The sequence below is a fragment of the Phyllostomus hastatus genome, unplaced genomic scaffold (assembly GCF_019186645.2).
Source record: "Phyllostomus hastatus isolate PE091 unplaced genomic scaffold, TTU_PhHast_1.1 phas_scaffold_78, whole genome shotgun sequence".
Classification (NCBI taxonomy): domain Eukaryota; kingdom Metazoa; phylum Chordata; class Mammalia; order Chiroptera; family Phyllostomidae; genus Phyllostomus; species Phyllostomus hastatus.
The window spans coordinates 44891859-44911669 of record NW_025334041.1 but is presented as its reverse complement, the minus strand read 5'-3'; the positions used below and the strand labels follow the sequence as shown (position 1 = coordinate 44911669).

Genomic DNA, 19811 nt, shown 5'->3' with positions numbered 1-19811 from the left:
CATTTGGGAGAGTCAGACTGGTCCTGTGCCCCACATGAGAATCAGTTGCTTGATAACCACATGCAATACCCGTGCTTATTTGCAAAATCATTCCTTTTCTTTTGAGATTGGGTAGGTTATTATTTCCTGAGAAGGAATAAGTTTTACTGGAGCCTGGAAGGAATACAAATGATGAAGTGTGTAAATAATGAAGATATGAACTAGATTCGTGCTGTTTATTTTAGGATAAGTTTAAATGTAAAGTAAGTAATAATAGTTAATGATATGGCATTTATGTATGTTTATCTCCTATATATGACATTTGAGAGTTCTAAACAACATATTTATGTTTTCAATTTATTTTAAATTGCTTCAGGAAATTTATTCAATAAAGTTTGTAATAAACACTCACATGTTTAAGAAAAATCAGTTTTTAAAATCATATTTATTTAAACCTGTTAATTAAATAGAGCACTAAAATATAAATAGCAGTGAGTGTTTCTGTCCATTCACAGAAGCCCGTTGGGCAGTCAAGTCTTCTTAAATAATTTGAAGAGGGTCAAAAAATTAGAAACTCATCATGAAATATTAAATCGTTGTAAGTTACAGATACTGTTCACTTCTGAATTAAAGATGTGGTTTCTTTTTACTGTTGTTATTATGTATTACTAGTAACTATTATAGCTTATGAAAAATAAAAGTTCAGACTTGGGAGGGATTTAAATTAGACTATGTTTTTAACACATATTTCTAAACCCTGTCTAAGTCTGTTCAGGGCGCTATATTAAAAATACTGTACAATGGGTGATTATGAACAACAGAAATTTATTTCCCAGGGTTCTGGAGGCTTGGAGGTCCAGGATCAAGGCACTGGAAAATTTGGTGTCTGGTGAGAGGCTGCTTCCTGGTTCATAAACTGCCATTTTCTTGCTATAACCTCAGGTGGCAGGAGGGGTGAGGGAGCTCTCAGGCCTCTTTTATAGGGGTTCTAAGGCCATTCATATCCTAATCACATCCCAAAGTCCTCACCTCCAAATATATCACATTGAGGATTAGATTTCAACCTGTGAATTTTGGGGGACACAAACATTCAGTTTATAACACACCTTATACCCTTTGCGAGCATTATTTTAAAATGATAGTGTATGGGATATTAATGAAGCTCATGAATAAAGTCATGATGTTTTAAAATATGGTGAGATATCTAAAGACAACTGAAGATATAATTTCTTGTTTCAAGGGTTAACTGAGCAAAAAAGGGAATTGCCCACCAGAAGAAAAATTATTACAATATGCTAAAATCCCAAAATTATAATATGAAGTTGATGATGTACATTTTTTAAATTCTGGAATGTAAAGCTCTTTTTTTAATTAAACTATAGCTGACATACGATATATTAGTTTCAGGTGCACAACACAGTGATTTGACATTTTATACCATGATCATCATGAGAAGCCCAGTGTCCTTCAACATACAAAGTTACTGCTTTTTTATACAAAGTCATTGTGATTTTATTGACTGTCTTTCCTCTGCTGTACTTTACATCCCTGTAACTTATTTATAATTGACAGTTTGTACCTCTAAATCCCCTTCACCTTTTTGCTGATCTCCCCACCACTCTGGCAACTATCAGTGTTTCTGAGTCTATGAGTCTATTTGTTTTGTTTGTTCATTTTTTAGTTTTTTAAATTCCCCATATAAGTGAAATGATATAGCATTTGTCTTTCTCTGTCTTATTTCACTTAACTTAATACCCTCTAGGTCTCTCCATGTTGTGGCAAATGGCAAGATTTTGGTTTTTTTCATGCTTGAGTAATATTCCACTTAACTTAATACCCTCTAGGTCTCTCCATGTTGTGGCAAATGGCAAGATTTTGTGTTTTTTTTCATGCTTGAGTAATATTCCGGTGTGTGTGTGCATGCATGCACACACATCCACTTCTTTACCCACACACCTACTGATGGACACCTCGGTTGCTTTCCTATCATGGCTATTGTAAATAATGCTGCAGCAAACATAGGGGTGCATATATTTTTTCAAATTAGTGTTTTATTTTCTTCAGACAAGTGCCCAAAGTGGAATTTGTGGATCCTTCTTTGTCTCTTGTTGTAACCTTTGTTTTAAAGTCTATTGTTGGCAGTGTATCTCTTCACATCATGCCCCTCTTCTTTCCTGGAGAGAGAATAAAAACTTTACTCTCTAAAAAATCAAGTCTATTTTGTCTTATATAGGTATTGGTATCCCAGCTTTTTAAAAATTTCCATTTCATGAAATATGTTTTTCCATTCCTTTACTTTCCATCTGTATGTCTTTTGATCTGAAGTGAGTCTAATATAGGCAGCGTATGTAAGGGTCTTGTGTTTAATCCATTCATTCACTCCGTGTCTTTTGAGTGGAGCACATGGTCCATTTACATTTAAAATAATTATTAATAGGTATGTACTTATTCCTTCTTAATTTTTTTTCATATTAGATTTATAAGTGGTTGGTCTACTACCTTTACTATATGTTTGCCTTTACTAGTGAGATATTTTTCTTTTATGTATTTTCTTATTTCTAATTTTGGCCTTTTCCACCTAAAGAATTCCCTTTAATGTTTCCTGTAATGCTGGTTTAGTGGTGATGAAAGATTTACATTTACTTTTCAAGTCTTACCAGATTTCTAATATTATACCAGATACTTCAAATATTATAGAAGTAAATTTTTTCCTATAGGTATTATTTAAGTATATCCATTTTCTAATATATAATAAATACAAAGTTAAAAATTAATTAACAAATTCCTATCATTAATTACTATTGTCATTAAAAACCATAAATTCAGTACTATAAGTTAGCATTTATGATTTTGAATTGTATTTTCTTATATTTTCATTTACTTCAAATTTTCCCCAGGTTTCACCAACCTGGGATACAAGTAGGACAGTATTGATAGTAACATTCCAAATTTCACTTCCTCTAGCCCCTACCTTCATGATACAGGAGACTGAGTTCCCCTTAAAATTCCAATCATTTGTTTCTGGGAATCCCAAAGCTGTTTCATGTGAATTCAAGAAATCCTCTTTAGTGTCTCTGTCCCAAACTATGAAGCCATCCAAGGGTGGAGCCTTGGCACTGCTGCTCCAGAATTCCCAAGAGCTTCACCGAATGGTACTTCAAGCTTCTTCAAACACAAATCCTTAAGAGGCCAAAATGGTGCTCCTTTCTCTGGACTCTTTGCTCTACTCAAACCTTACCCAGTGATCACTGCAGATATCCAAGTCAAACTTGCACTTTAACACTAAAGCCCAATTTGTTTACCAGCCAAAATAGTACCACTATGTAGCAAGAACTTAAAACTTTCACCTGGGCTGGTGTGGCTCAGTGGACTGAATACTGGCCTGCAAACCAAAGGGTCACTGGTTTGATTCCCAGTCAGGGCCCGTGCCCAGGTTGTGGGCTAGATCCCCCGTAAGAGGTGTGCAAGAGGCAACCACTCATTGGTGTTTCTTTTTTTTTCTTTTTCTTTTTTTTTAATTTTAATCATTGTTCACATACCTTTTCTCCTTTTTACTCCCAATCCCGTCCCCCCTCCCACCCTCCCCACTTCCCTCCCATTACCACCCTCCCCTTAGTTTATGACCATGTGTCCATTAAGTTTGTTCCTGTGAACCCTTCCCACTGTCCCCTTAAATTCCCTCTTCTCTCCCCTCCAGTCACCGTCAGCCTGTCCTCTATTTCAGTGTCTTTGGTTATATTTTGCTTGCTTCTTTGTTTTGTTATTTAGGTTCCTGTTAAAGGTGAGATCATATGGTATTTGTCTTTCACTGCCTGGCTTGTTTCACTAAGCATAATGTTTTCCAGCTCCATCCATGCTGTTGCAAAGGGTAGGAGCTCCTTCTTTCTTTCTGCTGCATAGAATTCCATTGTGTAAATGTACCATAGTTATTTGATCCATTCATTTACTGATGGGCATCTTGGTTGCTTCCAGCATGTAGCTATTGTAAATTGTGCTGCTATGAACATTGGGATGCATAGGTTCTTTTGAATTGGTGTTTTAGTATTCTTAGGATAGAGTCCCAGCAGTGGAATTGCAGGGTCAAAAGGCAGATCCATTTTTAGTTTTCTGAGGAAGTTCCATACTGCTTTCCATAGTGGTTGTACTAGTCTGCAGTCCCACCAGCAGTGCACTAGGGTCCCCTTTTCTCCACAACCTCTCCAACACTTGTTTGTTGCTTTGTTTATGATGGCCATTCTGTCTGGTGTGAAAGTGGTATCTCATTGTGGTTTTAATTTGCATCTCTCTGATAGCTAGCGATATTGAACATCGTTTCATGTGTCTTTGGATTTTCTGTATGTCGTCCTTGGAGAAGTGTCTGTTCAAGTCCTTTGCCCACTTTTTATTTGGATTCCTTGTCTTCTTAGAGTGCAGTCTTGTAAATTCTTTATATATTTTGGAGATTAAACCCTTGTCTGAGGTATCATTGGCAAATATGTTTTCCCATACTGTTGGTTCTCTTTTAATTTTTATACTGTTTTCTTTAGCTGTGCAGAAGCTTTTCATTTTGATGAGGTCCCATTTGTTTACTCTTTCCTTTATGTCCCTTGCTCTAGGGGACACGTCAGTAAAAAGTTTCTTCGTGAAATATCTGAGATTTTCCTACCTACGTTCTCCTCTAGGACTTTAATGGTGTCATGTTTTATATTTAAGTCTTTTATCCACCTTGAATTTATTTTTGTATATGGTGTAAGTTGGTGCTTGAATTTCATTTTTTTGAATGTAGCTGTCCAGTTCTCCCAACACCATTTGTTGAAGAGGCTATTTTTACTCCATTTTATGTTGTTGCCTCCTTTGTCAAATATTAATTGACCATAGAGACTTGGGTTTATTTCTGGGCTCTCTGTTCTGTTCCATTGGTCTATGTGCCTGTTTTTATGCCAGTACCAGGCTGTTTTGATTACAGTGGCCTTGTAGTATAGTTTAGTGTCGGGTATTGTGATCCCTCCTACTTTACTCTTCTTTCTCAAAATTGCAGCAGCTATTCGGGGGTCGTTTATAATTCCATATAAATTTTTTGAAGTGTTTGTTCTATGTCTGTGAAATATGCCATTGGTACTTTAATAGGAATTGCATTGAATGTGTAAATTGCTTTGGGTAGTATGGACATTTTGATGATATTAATTCTTCCAATCCATGAACACGGTATATGTTTCCATTTGTTTGTGTCTTCCTTAATTTCTTTCTTCAGTGTTGTGTAGTTTTCTGAATACAGGTCTTTTACCTCTTTGGTTAGGTTTATTCCTAGATATTTTATCTTTCTTTTTGCTATTTCAAATGGGATTTTTTCCTTGATCTCTGTTTCTGCTGTTTCATTGTTGGTGTACAGAAATGCTTTTGATTTCTGGATATTGACTTTGTATCCCACTGTTTTGCCAAATTCATTTATTAGGTCAAGCAGTTTTTTGGTAGAGTCTATAGGATTTTCTATGTATACTATCATGTCATCTGCAAACAGTGACAGTTTTGTTTCCTCCTTTCCGATTTGGATGCCTTTTATTTCCTTTTCTTGTCTGATTGCTGTGGCTAAAACTTCCAGTACTATATTGAACAGAAGTGGTGAAAGTGGACAGCCTTGTCTTGTTCCTGATCTTAGTGGAAAAGATTTTAATTTTTGCCCATTGAGTATGATGTTGGCTGAAGGTCTCTCATATATGGCCTTTATTATGTTGAGGAATGCTCCCTCTATTCCCACTTTGCTGAGTGTTTTTATCATGAATGGGTGCTGTACCTTATCAAATGCTTTTTCTGCGTCAATTGATATGATCATGTGGTTTTTGTCTTTGCTTTTGTTTATGTGATGTATTACATTTACTGACTTGCAAATATTGAACCATTTTTGCATCCCTGGGATGAATCCCACTTGGTCATGGTGTATGATCTTTTTAATGTATTGCTGGATGCAGTTTTCCAATAGTTTGTTGAGGATTTTAGCATCTATGTTCATCAGTGATATTGGCCTGAAGTTTTCTTTCTTTGTTGTGTCTTTATTTGGTTTTGGAATTAGGATGATGTTGGCCTCATAAAAAGAGTTTGGGAGACTCCCATCTTTTTGGATTTTTTGGAATAGTCTGTGAAGGATAGCGGGTTAGCTCTTCCTTAAATGCTTTGTAGAATTCTCCTGTGAAACCATCTGGTCCAGGGCTTTTGTGTGTTGGGAGTTTTTGGATTACTGCTTCAATTTCTTTTGTTGTTATTAGTCTGTTCAGGCTTTCTGCTTCCTTTTCATTGAGTTTTGGAAGATTATATTTTTCTAGAAAGTTGTCCATTTCACCTAGGTTTTCAAATTTCTTGGCATACAGCTCTTTGTAGTAATTTCTTACAATCCTTTGTATTTCTGTGGTACCTGTTGTAATCTCTCCTCTTTCATTTCTGATTGTGTTTATTTGGGTCTTCTCTCTTTTTTTCTTCATGAGTCTGCTTAAACGCTTGTCAATTTTGTTTATCTTTTCAAAGAACCAGCTCTTGGATTCATTGATCCTTAGAATTGTGCTTTTAGTCTCTATGTCATTTAATTCTGCTCTGATCTTGGTTATTTCCTTCCTTCTGCTTGCTCTGGGCTGCCTTTGTTGTTGTTCCTCGAGTTCTTGTAGATGTAGGGTTAGGTTGTTTGTTTGGAATGTTTCTAACCTTTTTAGGTGGGCCTGTATTGCTATGAACTTCCCTCTCAGGTCTGCCTTGGCTGTGTCCCATAAGTTTTGGGTTGTTGTGAGTTCGTTTTCATTTGTTTCCAGAAACTTTTTGATTTCTTCCCTAATATCATTCTTGACCCATTCATTGTTTAATAGCATGCTATTTAATCTCCATGATTTTGAGTGTTTTTGGTTTTTTTTCCTTGTGGTTGGTTTCTAGCTTCAGTCTCTTGTGGTCTGAGAAAATGCTTGGTATGATTTCAATTTTCTTGAAATTGTTGAGGCTTGTTTTGTGTCCTATCATGTGGTCTATCTTTGAGAATGTTCCGTGTACATTTGAAAAGAATGTATATTTAGCTTCTTTTGGATGGAGGGCTATGTATATATCAGTAAAGTCCATTTTCTCAAGGGTATTGTTCAATGCCACAATATCTTTGTTGATATTTTGTTTAGAAGATCTGTCCATTTTTGATAGTGGGGTGTTAAAATCTCCCATTATAATTGTGTTGCTATCCATATCTTTCTTGAAGTCCTCTAAGCTTTTCTTTATGTATTTCGGTGCTCCTATGTTGGGTGCATATATATTTACAATATTTATGTCTTCTTGATGGATTCTTCCCTTGAGTATTATGAAGTGACCTTCTGGGTCTCTCTTGGACCTTTTTTGGAAGTCTATTTTTTCTGATATGAGTATTGCTACCCCGGCTTTTTTTTTCCCTGTCCATTTGCTTGGAAGATTTGTTTCCAGCCCTTCACTTTCAGCCTGTGTAGGTCTTTTATCCTGAGGTGGGTCTCTTGTAGACAGCAGATATGGGGGTCATTTTTTCTTATCCATTCAGCTATTCTATGTGTTTTGATTGGAGCATTTAATCCATTTACGTTTAAGGTTATTATTGATAGGTACTTATTCATTGTCTTTTATATACGTGTGTTCCTCTCTCTCTCTCTCTCTCTCTCTCTCTCTTTCTTCTCTCCTCCTTAAAGCAGTCCTTTTAGAATCTCTTGCAGAGCTGGTTTGGTGGAGGTGTATTCTTTTAGACTTCTTTTGTCTGGGAAGCTTCTTATTTGGCCTTCTATCTTGATCGAGAGCCTTGCTGGATATAGTAGCCTTGGTTGCAGACCTCTGGTTCTCATTACCTGGAGTATTTCTTGCCATTCTCTTCTGGCTTGAAGTGTTTCCATTGAGAAGTCAGCTGTTAGCCTTACTGGGGCTCCCTTGTATGTTTACTTCCTTTTTCTCCCTTGCTGCCTTTAAGATTCTCTCTTTGTCTTGACATTTTGTCATTTTAATTATGATGTGCCTTGGGGTGGGTCTCTTTGGGTCCCTCTTGATTTGGACTCTCTGTGTTTCCTGGATTTGTGTGCTTTTTTCTCTCATCAAATTAGGGAAGTTCTCCTTCATTACTTGCTCAACTAGGTTTTCGATCCCTTGCTCTTCTTCTTCACCTTCTGGTATCCCTATTATATGGATATTATTACGTTTCATATTGTCTTGCATTTCTCTTAATCCCTCTTCATTCTTTCTGAGCCTCTTTTCCTTTTCTTGCTCTTTCTGGATGCTGTTTTCTACTTTGTCCTCCAGCTCGCTAATCCGATCTTCTGCTTCATCAATCCTGCTTTTCATTCCTTCTACTGTGTTCTTCAGTTCAGAAATTGTATTCTTCATTTCCTCTTGACCTTTGTTGAGAGTTTCTATTTTCTTTTTCATGTTGATATCATTTGCAGTGAGATTGATGTAGTTTCCCTCTAATTTCTGAAAGCTCATTGTGAGTTCATTGAACTTCCTGGTAATCATTGTTTTGAACTCACTATCTGATAGTTGAGTTGCCTCTATTTCATTTAGCATTTTTCCTGAGGCTTCCTCATTTCCCTTCAATTGGGGGTTGTTTCTTTGTTTTCTCATTGTTCGTGGGTTTCTTCTGTTTTCTTCTTGTTTGTTAATTGGATCTGTTCTGATTCCCTGTAATTATCGTGTGAACTTCTGTGGTAGAATATTTGTGAGATTCAGTGGTGCAATCTCCTTCGTGTATCCTGGTGTTCACAGCTTCCCCCTACTCTTTTTTGTGATCAGTTGGAGGAGTAAGGCAAAATGGTTTAAAACAGCAAGACAGTATACTATGATATTTACTTTAGCGGCCAGTAGAGAAGAGATGGGTTATCCTTTGGCTCCTTATAGTGTTAACCGTGATCCTCCACCCCACTATCCATGTTTTAGAAAGGATGGAAAGAAGGTAAGACTCTTATTGGGGACGAGAGGATTGTTAGTTGGATCTAGAAAGCTGTGAGGCTGTGGGAGGTCAGATTCTAAGGTAGGGTTGGACTAAAGATTAGTATATAGGAGTAGTGAGTAAAAGAATAGAGACAACCCCCCACAATAGTATAGTTCAGAAAATTTGCAAAGTGGGCTGAGATCAGGTAGGGGTATTGAGAAGCATTTACAATTGTATAGACTAGGTCTTACTAGCAGTAATAGTAAAGTGACAGTCTTGTGGCAGAATCGATGAGGTCTAGATAAGAAGAATAAAGAGTATAGAACTTTGAGAGGTGTATTAATGGAACACAGATGAAGGATAGTAACTTATCAACACCTTGTGACTGAGATACCAGGGGGAACCTATCAAAGTGACAGTATAACCAGCCAAGCAAAGAAGATTATACAGAAAGAAAAAAGAATACCAAAATATTATTAAAATAAAAAATGTCGTAAAAGTGAGAAAAAGATAATACAAATTTACAGTAACTTGCAAGATTAAAAAAAAAGGAAAGAAAAGCAGAAGATGTAGTGCAGGAGAGATAAATTTGGAGTGGAAAGAATAATATTAGGATGAATGGAAGAGAAACAGGAAGGATTGCGAGATAAAAGTAATAAGAATTGAAAAATAAAATGTCACATAAAACACAAGATAAAATCAATCAACCAACAACAGTCAGAGAAACCAAACAGAACCAAACAAATCCCCCCCCCAAAAAAAAACAAAACAAACAAACAAAAAACCTCTTGTTGGTTTCTAACTGCCCAGACCAGGTTTTCTGATCTTGCTGGCTTCAGCTGGCTGAGGGACCTTTGAAATGCTTCTCTCTCTCCCAGCCAGATCTCAGCAAGTCTGTCAGGTACCCTGGGCGCTCACGAACACACTGGCTCTCTGGATCTCACTTCCACGTTCTTCCAGACTCTGGGGTCCTGCAGGGTTCCAGCTCTATGATCTCAGGAGGCACCTGAGATGTTTTGGGATTCACTGCACCCTCCCTGGGGATCATAAAAGGGCATGCCCCTCCCCCAAAGTTTTGAGATTCGGGGTCTAGGATTGGCCTAAGCACCTCGCCCTGACCTTTCCGGGTTCAAAGCGTGCGAGAGTCAGTCTTACTGACGGTGCGCTAGCCAAGCCATTTCCAGCTCCGCGTTCCCCACCGAACCGCACTCCAACTGGGTGTTGGCGCCTTTCCTAGCTCCCCCAGGTCGGGCTGGCTGGAAATTTCTGAGCCACTACTGTAGGAATGCACCAAGTGACACGTCCCTCCCGGGATCCAGCATGTGATTCAGGCCTCCCTATGGGGCGAGAGCCAAGCGCGGCCCGGCTCTGTACTCTCCACTGATCTGCACTTCCACCGGGCTAGGGGTGCGGGCGCTCTTCCAGGCTGCCCCTGGTCCTGTCAGCTAGAGGCCCTCACTTCTCCCTGGTCTCTGGGTGGGTGTTCATAGTCCCTGGGCAATTTTTTCTCAGTCCAACTGGCCAATCTGTTCCTTCTAGCAACATGTTCTCCCCTGGAGTTGCTCACCCCCGTATTTGGGGGAGGGAGCAGCGACTTCCCTCTCCCAGGAGTCCTGGGGCAGACCCCGGAGCACCGGGTGGGCCTGGGGTCTGCACACCCCTAGACCCCACGCTGATCCCTGGGCCCCTTTTGTCCTGTAGCAGTCTCCTTACCATCTGGTTTTCCAGTGAGTGCAATAATTTTTGATGTCCTGCTCTCAAAAGTGATTCGGTAACCTAGCCCACTTGCTCTGTTTCTCCACCGATCTGCGAGTTTCCCCCCTTTTCACAGAAGCGGAGAAAAATGCTGCCTAGAGTAAAGCCGCCATCTTCCGTCCCCCTCATTGATGTTTCTTGCCCTTCCTTTCTCCTTCCCTTTCCCTCTCTCTAAAAATAAATAAATAAAATCTTTAAAAAAATAAGAACTTAAACCTTTCCATTCATTTTGCCACCAGCTTTGAAAGGAAATGCTTCCTGATAAAATTTTAATTTGAGGGATTGTATTTCAAAATTTGTCATAATGTATGACTTTTGTAATAGTTTTACCACATTATCTCAACATTTTTAAATTGAAAGTCACACAAAATTTGATGGCTCTGTGCTGTGTGTGCTTTACACGAGTTGGGTAATGCCTTTCCTTACTGGTGTTGAAGAAAGTGCCCTGTGCCTCATGGGAGCAGTCCTTCTGGATTTTGTCTGCAGCATCATCTTCCTTAAGGCTCAGAGCCCCAACCCACTGGGCTAAGACAGATGCCATGTGCCCTCTTGCCCCCTCCCATTTTAGCATTGTTTCAAATGATAAAAGAAACCTCCTTCCTCTTGTCAAAACAAATTCAAAACAAAAATATTTAAATAGAACTTTTACTTTAAAAATGCATTAGAGATGCTCAGGTAACAGAATTCATCAAATTTAGGCTCGAACCGACCTTTCCTTGCTCCTAATATTCATTAAATGCTGAAAAATTCAGAATAGTGAAGAAAAAAGGTGGAAAATTCTTCACATAAACTGAGTTGTTAATGCAAATATGTGACCCTTGTTTAGATCTAGTTTGAACATAACTGTATGAGGCATTCAGGGGAAACCATTCCAGAGATTTAGATATGGTGAGGGTATTAGATGGTATAGATATTAAACAATTACTATTAAGTATCTAAAGTGGGAAAATGGAATTGTAGTTGTGAAGAAAATGTGTGTAGAGAGAGACAGTAAATATCTTTAGGGATAAAATGTCATGATATATAAATATGTATATTTTATATACTTCAAAATAGAAAAAGCAAGTGTGGGAGAATGTTGACAATGTTAAATGTAGACTATGGGTGTTAGATATTCATTCTACTTCTCTGTAATTTTGAAATTAAAAAAATACTTTTTAAGCCCAAATCATGTTGTATTTCATTTCTTTTTATCTTTCTTCCAGCTATTAAAAAGGTTTGCTTGAAACTAGGACATTAAGTTGAATGTGTTTTCACTGAATAGTATTGTATCCTACTGGAACTCAACTTAACACAGAGGGCCTTCCAATTTCTCTGTCACCAGTGTACATGGGGGATAAGACATAGTGTTAGTCATAATAGTGATTCATCATAGTGGTAATCCCTAGACAGGGTGGAAGTGAGAGACCCGTAAGGAAGTTGGGGCAGTGAGCATGAGTAGTTTAAAAAGTTTCATAGGTGATTCTAATCAACCTCTGGAGAGGGGACCACAGGTCTAAAAGAAAAGAGGAATGTCAAAGTCTAACTAAATGTTGGAAAAATTCTTTTACAACTAATTTATTACTTTGACATTGTTCCTCTTTAACTTTAGAAACTACCTCCCATGGCTGAATTTTCTCTTTAATTTTCAGACTTGAAACTAGTCTTATAATATAATTGGACTCTCAGAAGTCATATGTTGATGAGGCTTTCACTCCTTACCCCTCTCTTCAGTTACAACTAGCAGGTGCCTGTGTGCTGCAGCCCTTGTGGGAAATTGGTGTAAACAGTTTGTGAGGGCCTGGAAATAGGGATTTCACTCTGAGGTCCTCTCTACCAGCACCAAGTTGTTTTTTACCCAGCACCTTCCCCACAAAGTTGTCTGAATCCTTTACACTCCATTTGTAGTGGCCACATGGCAGAGGAATGGCCCGCAGCTAGGCAGTTGTCTAATTCAATCCACTCATACATATTTGTTGAGCCTCTACTCTGTGCTATGCTGTGCCAGCTAGAATAAAAAGGTCAGAGAATATTTTCCAATCACAAGCAGTTAACCAATATACAATGGCTATGAAGAGTAGAAAGCATGTTGCTGGAACGTCAGTGTGGAAACTTTGAGCATTGGGAATAAAAACATGTTACCCAGTGTAAAAGCAGTATACCAGCACATGACTTGTAGGCAGACTGGCCAGAGGTGATACCAAGCTGCCTTGGGCTGATACATGCCCAACCCCAAGCTATGGACAGGGCATCACTGGCCTGGAGCACTTGTTGCAGGTCACTGGTCCCAGGGAGATGCTCTCTTAAAGCACTTTTTCCAGTGAAGAAAACAAGAGGATGCCAACAATGAGGAAAAATCATGGTTATTTTAATTTTGTTAGTATTTTTTTTAACTGGGTGAACAATATATGTGAAATTAAAACAAGAATTTAGGGAAAGAAGTATTAAAAGAAGGGAATATTATAATTACAAATTCAATAATAGACTAGAAATGATACTTTTATGCTGATTTAGAGCTGATCATTAGAAAAGTCAAGTTCAAGTGGCTGAATTATGATTTTCTTTTCAAAGTCATTATTACCATAACATTTTGAATTACTCATTCAACAGTACAATATATTCATATTTTATGAACTGTGCCATTTATTGTAGATATTTATATAGCACTTTTCAGGTTACATCTTGTAAAAAGAAGTTAGGCTTAAGAAATTGAGGGACCAACAGCAGAGCTGAAAAATAGAAATATAGGTGAGATTGCCTTTGCCTCTGCCACCTCATTACTTTTTTGGTTTTGTATTCCCTTCTATGATATCCACAATATTCTTGCTTTACTTATCTGGATTCCTCTCCCCACCTCATCCCCAAAAGCAGAATTTAGCATAATTTAGTGAAGAATGACTTTAGTGATGTACGTCTGTCCTCCCTCACCACAAGAATAATGTGCATATAATCCCCATCAAAAGTGAAGATTTCCAAATGTCATTACTGAATTTCATATTCCGGGAGCCCAAGGCCTTTGTTGTATGCATAAAATAAATTACTGATTACTAATTTAACAAAGATTTACAGCAATGTGCAAAAGTGAAAAAGGGTTGACTTAGAAAAGTAGAATTCAGAATTCAGGGCAGTTGGAATGTATTTGAACCAAACGTCTCTATAACAAATAGATGCAACCATATGTTGGTGTATTTGTACGGTAAAGAGGGTGGCAATAACATAAGAGAAAAATATACATCATTAGTACTTTACAGAAGCCATGTACATATAATAAATGTGTTAATATATTAAAGAATGGATAGGAGGTATGGACGATTTCAGCAGTCCTTAGCTGTTTCCACATATTAATGTATGTTAGTATGAATAGTTGCAAGTGGTAAATTTGCATCTTTTTTGGCATACTCCTCAGTTTAGATTTTTAATTTATGGTTTTTATTTCCTCTTGGTAACAGAGGGATTTCTGTATGTTTTATTTTAAAGAAAAATCTCATTTTATACTCTTGAGAATGCAAAATCATTCAATTTAATAGTGACACCGTGGCCAGCAGGCCCACAACTCTACAATCCTATCAACACAGCCGCTGATAGTAACGCCATAGCACTTACCTTAAGATGATTTAAAGTAAGTGCAGTATAGTGGGAAAATCTTAAGCTGTGCTTTTAACTGTTAAAAAATAGTTAATAGGCATACACAATGAAATTCCAAACTATGTAAAAGATATATAGTTCTTCCTGTCTGTTCCTGTCTCCTTACTCAGGTTATGCTCCCCAGACACAACCACTGGTCTCATTTTCCTGTGTGCCTCCCAGGGGTGGCCTGTGCCCTGCATTTATTCCTGTTTGTTATTTTATTCACTTTAGATGACTCCAGAATCGATGATAAAAGCATGTACTTTTTATACGGGACATTTAGTAAAGACCCACTTTTGGTAAGGATGTGATTTTTATATACTATTTCTTCCTCTTTGTGTTCTTATTCTTGGTAGTCTCTACATGAAGAAAAGCTCACTCTTGGTCACTTATGCTGATTTTATCTATTTAATCATGTCTCCACCATTTTTATTACTTATTTTTATAATTAATTGGCTCTTACTTACTTAAAATACATTCTTTATTTATTCAAGGTATCACTTTGTCCTTTTTAAAAAATAAAACTTCAAAATGGAAAATATAGGTCCATAATTCTTTTATATCAAAGCTTTGGAGCCAGATATGTTTTGGAATTTAGATTCATTTTCAAAAATAATTTTATGAAGGTCATCTTTGTAAATACTATGTATGTTATATAACATCTTTAGTGGTGTCTGGGCTGGCACATTGGGACCAAACATATATGAATGTATTAGTATTTCTACAGTGAGATACATATTCTTATGAAATAAAATGGAGAAAGTCTATGAACAGCCATGTGTCAGATGCAAAGAGATTTTGATGCAAAATTAGTCTAGGTCATGTCTGTCTTGCCTCTACATAAGTTATGAAAAGAAAAATTTTGGATTTAAGAGTTTTCTGGGCTTCAGAAGTATAGAAAAGTGTAGTGCAAGCTCACAGGAAGTGCAAGCACTGGCTAAATAAAGCAATAAAAATAATATAACTATTATTTTCTATGCTATGGTTTTTGAGGAGGTAAAGGAGGTATTACTTTTTCTCTTTCCCAATTTATTTAATAATGTATTGCCATAACATTAAAATATTATTTTCTCTATGTTCTGGCTGTAGCAGTTGGAAAGACCTAACAATACCTCACACAAATGAAGATGACATTATGGTTGAAAAAAAGGAAAGAGCAATGAAATATAACAATTTCAGACTTCAGAAATATGTATTTCATCACTGGCACACTTATGTGAAAGCTCAAAAGGAACAACTTAAAGGTAAATCCTTAAACAGTAGCAATTATTTTCTGTATTCCTATATTTAAAGGATAAAAGCAAACAAACAAATAAACAAACAAAACTTAACAATTAATCCCGGGCTGGTGTGGCTCATTGGACTGAGTGCCAGCCTGTGAACCAAAGGTTTGCTGGTTCAATTCCCAGTCAGGGCACATGCCTGGGTTGCGGGCCAGGTCCCCAGTAAGGGACGTGAGAGGCAACCACATATTGATGTTTTTCTCCCTCTCTTCCTCCTTTCTCCCCCGCCTAAAAATATAAATAAAATAGATAAATAAATAAATATTTTTAAAAACTTAACAGTTAAGCATAGTTTATACTAGAGAGTTTATTAGGTTTATATAGAGAGAATTGTCATGAAATATAAAGCCACTAATTAAAATATTTTTTAAGTATTTTGATTGAATATGCTATTACAGTTTTCCCAGTTTTTCCCCCTTTATCCCCCCTCCACCCTGCCCCCCAACCCTCCAGCATTCCCCCTGCCTTAGTTCATGTCAATGGGTTATACGTATAAGTTCTTTGAGTCCTGTTTCCTATACCATTTTTTAATCTCACCCCATCTATTTTGTGCTCACTAATTATGCTTCTTCCCTGCACATTTTCCCCCCATTCCTCCCTTCCCTCCCCCTACTGAACTCCCCCTGTGTGATGTCCATTTGTCTGATTCTGTTTTGGTTTTTGCTTAGTTTTGTTTTCATTGTTTTTCTTTCTTTTAGGTTCATTTGTTAATAGTTGTGAGTTTGTTGTCATTTTATTGTTCATATTTTTCATCTTGTTCATATTGTTCATCTTCTTTTTCTTAGCTAAGTCCCTTTAACATTTCATATAATAAGGGCTTGGTGATGATGAACTCCTTTAACTTGACCTTATCTGGGAAGCACTTTATCTGCCCTTCCATTCTGAATAAAAGCTTTGCTGGGTAGAGTAATCTTGGATGTAGGTCCTTGCACTTCATGACTTTGAATATTTCTTTCCAGTCCCTTCTTGCCTGTAAGGTGTCTTTTGAGAAATCAGCTGATAGCCTTATGGGAACTCCCTTGTAGGTAACTGTCTCCTTTTCTTTTGATGCTTTTAGGATTTTCTCTTTGTCTTTAATCTTGGGTAACTTAATAATGATGTGTCTTAGTGTGTTCCTCTTTGGGTCCAACTTCTCTGGGGACTCTCTGGGCTTTCTGGACTTCCTGGAAGTTGATTTTCTTTGCCAGATTGGGAAAGTTTTCCTTCATTATTTATTCAAATAAGTTTTCAATTTCTTGCTGTTGTTGTTCTTCTTCTGGGACCCCTATAATTTGGATATTGGAATGTTTCAGGTTGTCCCAGAGAATCCTCAGTCTCTCTTCAATTTTTTGGATTCTTATTTCTTCATTCTGATCAAGTTGGATGTTTATTTTTTCCTTTTGTTCTAAATCATTGCTCTGAATCCTGGTTTCCTTTTTGTCACTGTTGGTTCCCTGAATATTTGATTTATTTCATTTTGGGTATCTTTCATTTTCCAACCAAGCTTAGTTAGTTCTGTGAGCATTTTGATTACCAGAGCTTTAAATTCTCCATCAGATAGATTGGCAATCTCCTCATTGCTTAGTTCTGAGGCTTTGCTGTGTTCTTTCATTTGGGCCCTAGTTCTTTGTCTTGGCGCACCTGATAAGTTGTGAGGGGTGGGGCCTTAGATTCACTCTGGCAGGGCAACCCTCCTTGCTGCGTTGGGGGGCTGCCTGTGGAAGAGGAGCCAGAGAGGGAACAATGCAGATTGCCTGCTTGTTTCTAGCACACTTTCCAACAGGCTCTCGTGTCAGACTGGAAGTATCTCCCACCATGGCAACCCCAGCCATAGCCCATAGTCAGCTCTGAGTCTGTTTTCTCCTTAAGTCAGTCCCTCCCAAGCAGCTTCATGGATCTCAGCAGTCAGCCCTGACTCTCAGCCGCCTGGCAGCGTTTTTCTGAGTCAGTCTGCGTGGTCTGCTTTACCAGTCTGGTTGTTCTGGTTGATTTTTTCTTTAATTCCTTGGTTGTTGGAGTTCCATGCAGTTTGATTTTCTGGTGGTTTTGGTTGTTTATTGATTTTAGATTGGTTGTTATCCTCCTTTTGGTTGTGCAAGGAAGCAAAAGGTTTCTACCTACACCTCCATCTTGGCCAGAACTTCCACTAATTAAAATATTTAATGAAATTTGTCTCAAAGGTTATTTAGGAATGGAAAACAGGCACATTTAAAATAAAATTCTGTATGTATTTTTGTGATCTACACACAAATATAAATAGGGATCTACTATGAGCTTTTTTTAACATAATAGTTGGTATGTCATAGATAGGTACCAAAATTGCCTATTTTTTGTAGAGAGCTCTGTATTCTTTTTTTTTTAGAGTATAGCATTTTTCAAATGCTTTTTAAAAAGATTTTATTTATTTATTTTTAGAGAGGGAAGGGAGAGAGATAGAGAGAGAGAGAGAAACATCAATGTGCAGTTGCTGGGGGTCATGGCCTGCAACCCAGGCATGTACCCTGGCTGGGAATCGAACCTGCGACACTTTGGTTCGCAGCCCCCGCTCAATCCACTGAGCTATACCAGACAGGCTGTATTCTTTATAGATACTTCATTTAATGGATAACATGAAGAAACTTAAAGAATGATAATTTTCCTTTTACTTAAACCCTTGATAGTCATAAGGTATGGAGAGTGTGTGTATATGATCGTAAGCGCAGGGATAGAGAACTTTAGGCTTTCTCATAGATTTTATCCAGTTCACCAGATATTGATATGATTATGGCTGCTGCAAATCACAAAATCATTTCCTCTTGATCAGCTGCTGTCAGAGGAGATTTAACATAAGGGGAATGGCCTCTATTTCTGATAGGAAGCAATTGCTGCCTGAAAGAAGCCACTGCCTTCTGTGAGTGGTGTCCCTAGGCCTGCCTCCATCATCCTCCTTCCTGGCCCCTGTATTTGAGCTTTGGGCCGTCTATTTAATCAGAGGACACTTACCTAAATCAGAATATTACTTCATAATTATATTTCTATGAGTAAATTTGGAAGTCCTGGTTTTACAAAGAACAGAATTATTTAGAAAAGAAATGATCTGTCCATAAAGTATCCAGCCACACCCTTTGAAAAATAGAGGCTTTTACTGAAGGAGATACAAGATACAATAAACATTGTACATAGGACAATGACACCTCAGTTTCCTTCAAAGTAGGCATCTTGGGACCTCACACAGTTCTCCCAATTGCCATCAGCTGCCCAATCATGTTTTCCTGAATCTTATGGATGGTCTGAAATCTCTTTACTTTCAAAGGTGATTTTAGCCTTGGGAAAAGCCAGATGTCAAGAGACGAAGTCTGCACTGTAGTGGGGCTGAGTCTCCTGGGTGATTTGATGTTTCACCAAAAACTCTGCACAAGACATGATGCATAAGTGGGTGCATTGTTGTGATGAAGTTGTGAATCACCAGTTGCCGTAGCTGTGGACTTTTGAGTCATCTGAATAGTTTCTGAGGAGGAATGCTCAAGCTGAATGCAAAATCTGACATGGATTTGTTGCTCTGCTTGCTCAGTCATTTTGAATGTGATGGCCACACAGTACACATGTTCACTCAACAGCACCTGCTGTCCCCACTGACTAGTACAGTGGAGTCATCATCATTCACACATGCACATTCCAACCCATTCTCCTTGACTGCAAGGTTATATCCATGTTGCACAAATGATTCTCATTATTAACAATGGTTGGACTTTTTGTGGACAGACCTCAGTATATACGTCTCTCAACAATTATTATATCTACTACATCTTAATTTCTAAGGGAAATGGCGATGTTTACAGGCTAATAAAATCTCAGGGGTACTTTCCACTCTTGTAAAAAGTAATTAATTTCAGAAGTAATTAAATCGAACAAAAACTATTAGATACAACATTTGGTTTATATTATAAACATGATAGTATATTAAACATTTTTTGGAAACAGCTTGAACTTTATACAGTAACCTAATAATTTTTTTCAGATAAACTATTGCGGATACAAGAGATATTCCACTATAACAAGCTAATAAGTATCCTTACTAAATGGAGGGATAAAGCAAGACATAAATATCAAAAGAGAGAAGATGAGCTGGTATGGTATATTGGAAACTTTTTTTTAGAAACGAAATTTTGCCATTATATTGATGTTTCCTCAGATAATAATGCTATGTGGGAAAATACTAAAATTCTGACTATTATGTGCTTTAGATTGGGTGTTTGTTCTTTTAACTTAATAATTTAAATTTCACTTCAGCTACCCAGAAGATTTCCTAATAAATTCTGTTGTTTCTTTTCAACTATGAGCATCAGTGA

The 19811-nt window shown here is 37.5% G+C and overlaps 1 protein-coding gene across 1 annotated transcript in view; it reads left to right on the top strand.

Moving 5' to 3' along the window:
• FBXL13 (F-box and leucine rich repeat protein 13) overlaps positions 1–19811 on the top strand; it is a 275894-nt gene that overhangs the window by 24648 nt on the left and 231435 nt on the right. The window contains exons 4-6 of the mRNA XM_045827260.1: positions 14453–14520; positions 15311–15465; positions 19481–19590. Of these exons, the coding sequence (XP_045683216.1) occupies positions 14453–14520; positions 15311–15465; positions 19481–19590 (333 nt within the window). The remainder of the gene's footprint in view (positions 1–14452; positions 14521–15310; positions 15466–19480; positions 19591–19811) is intronic.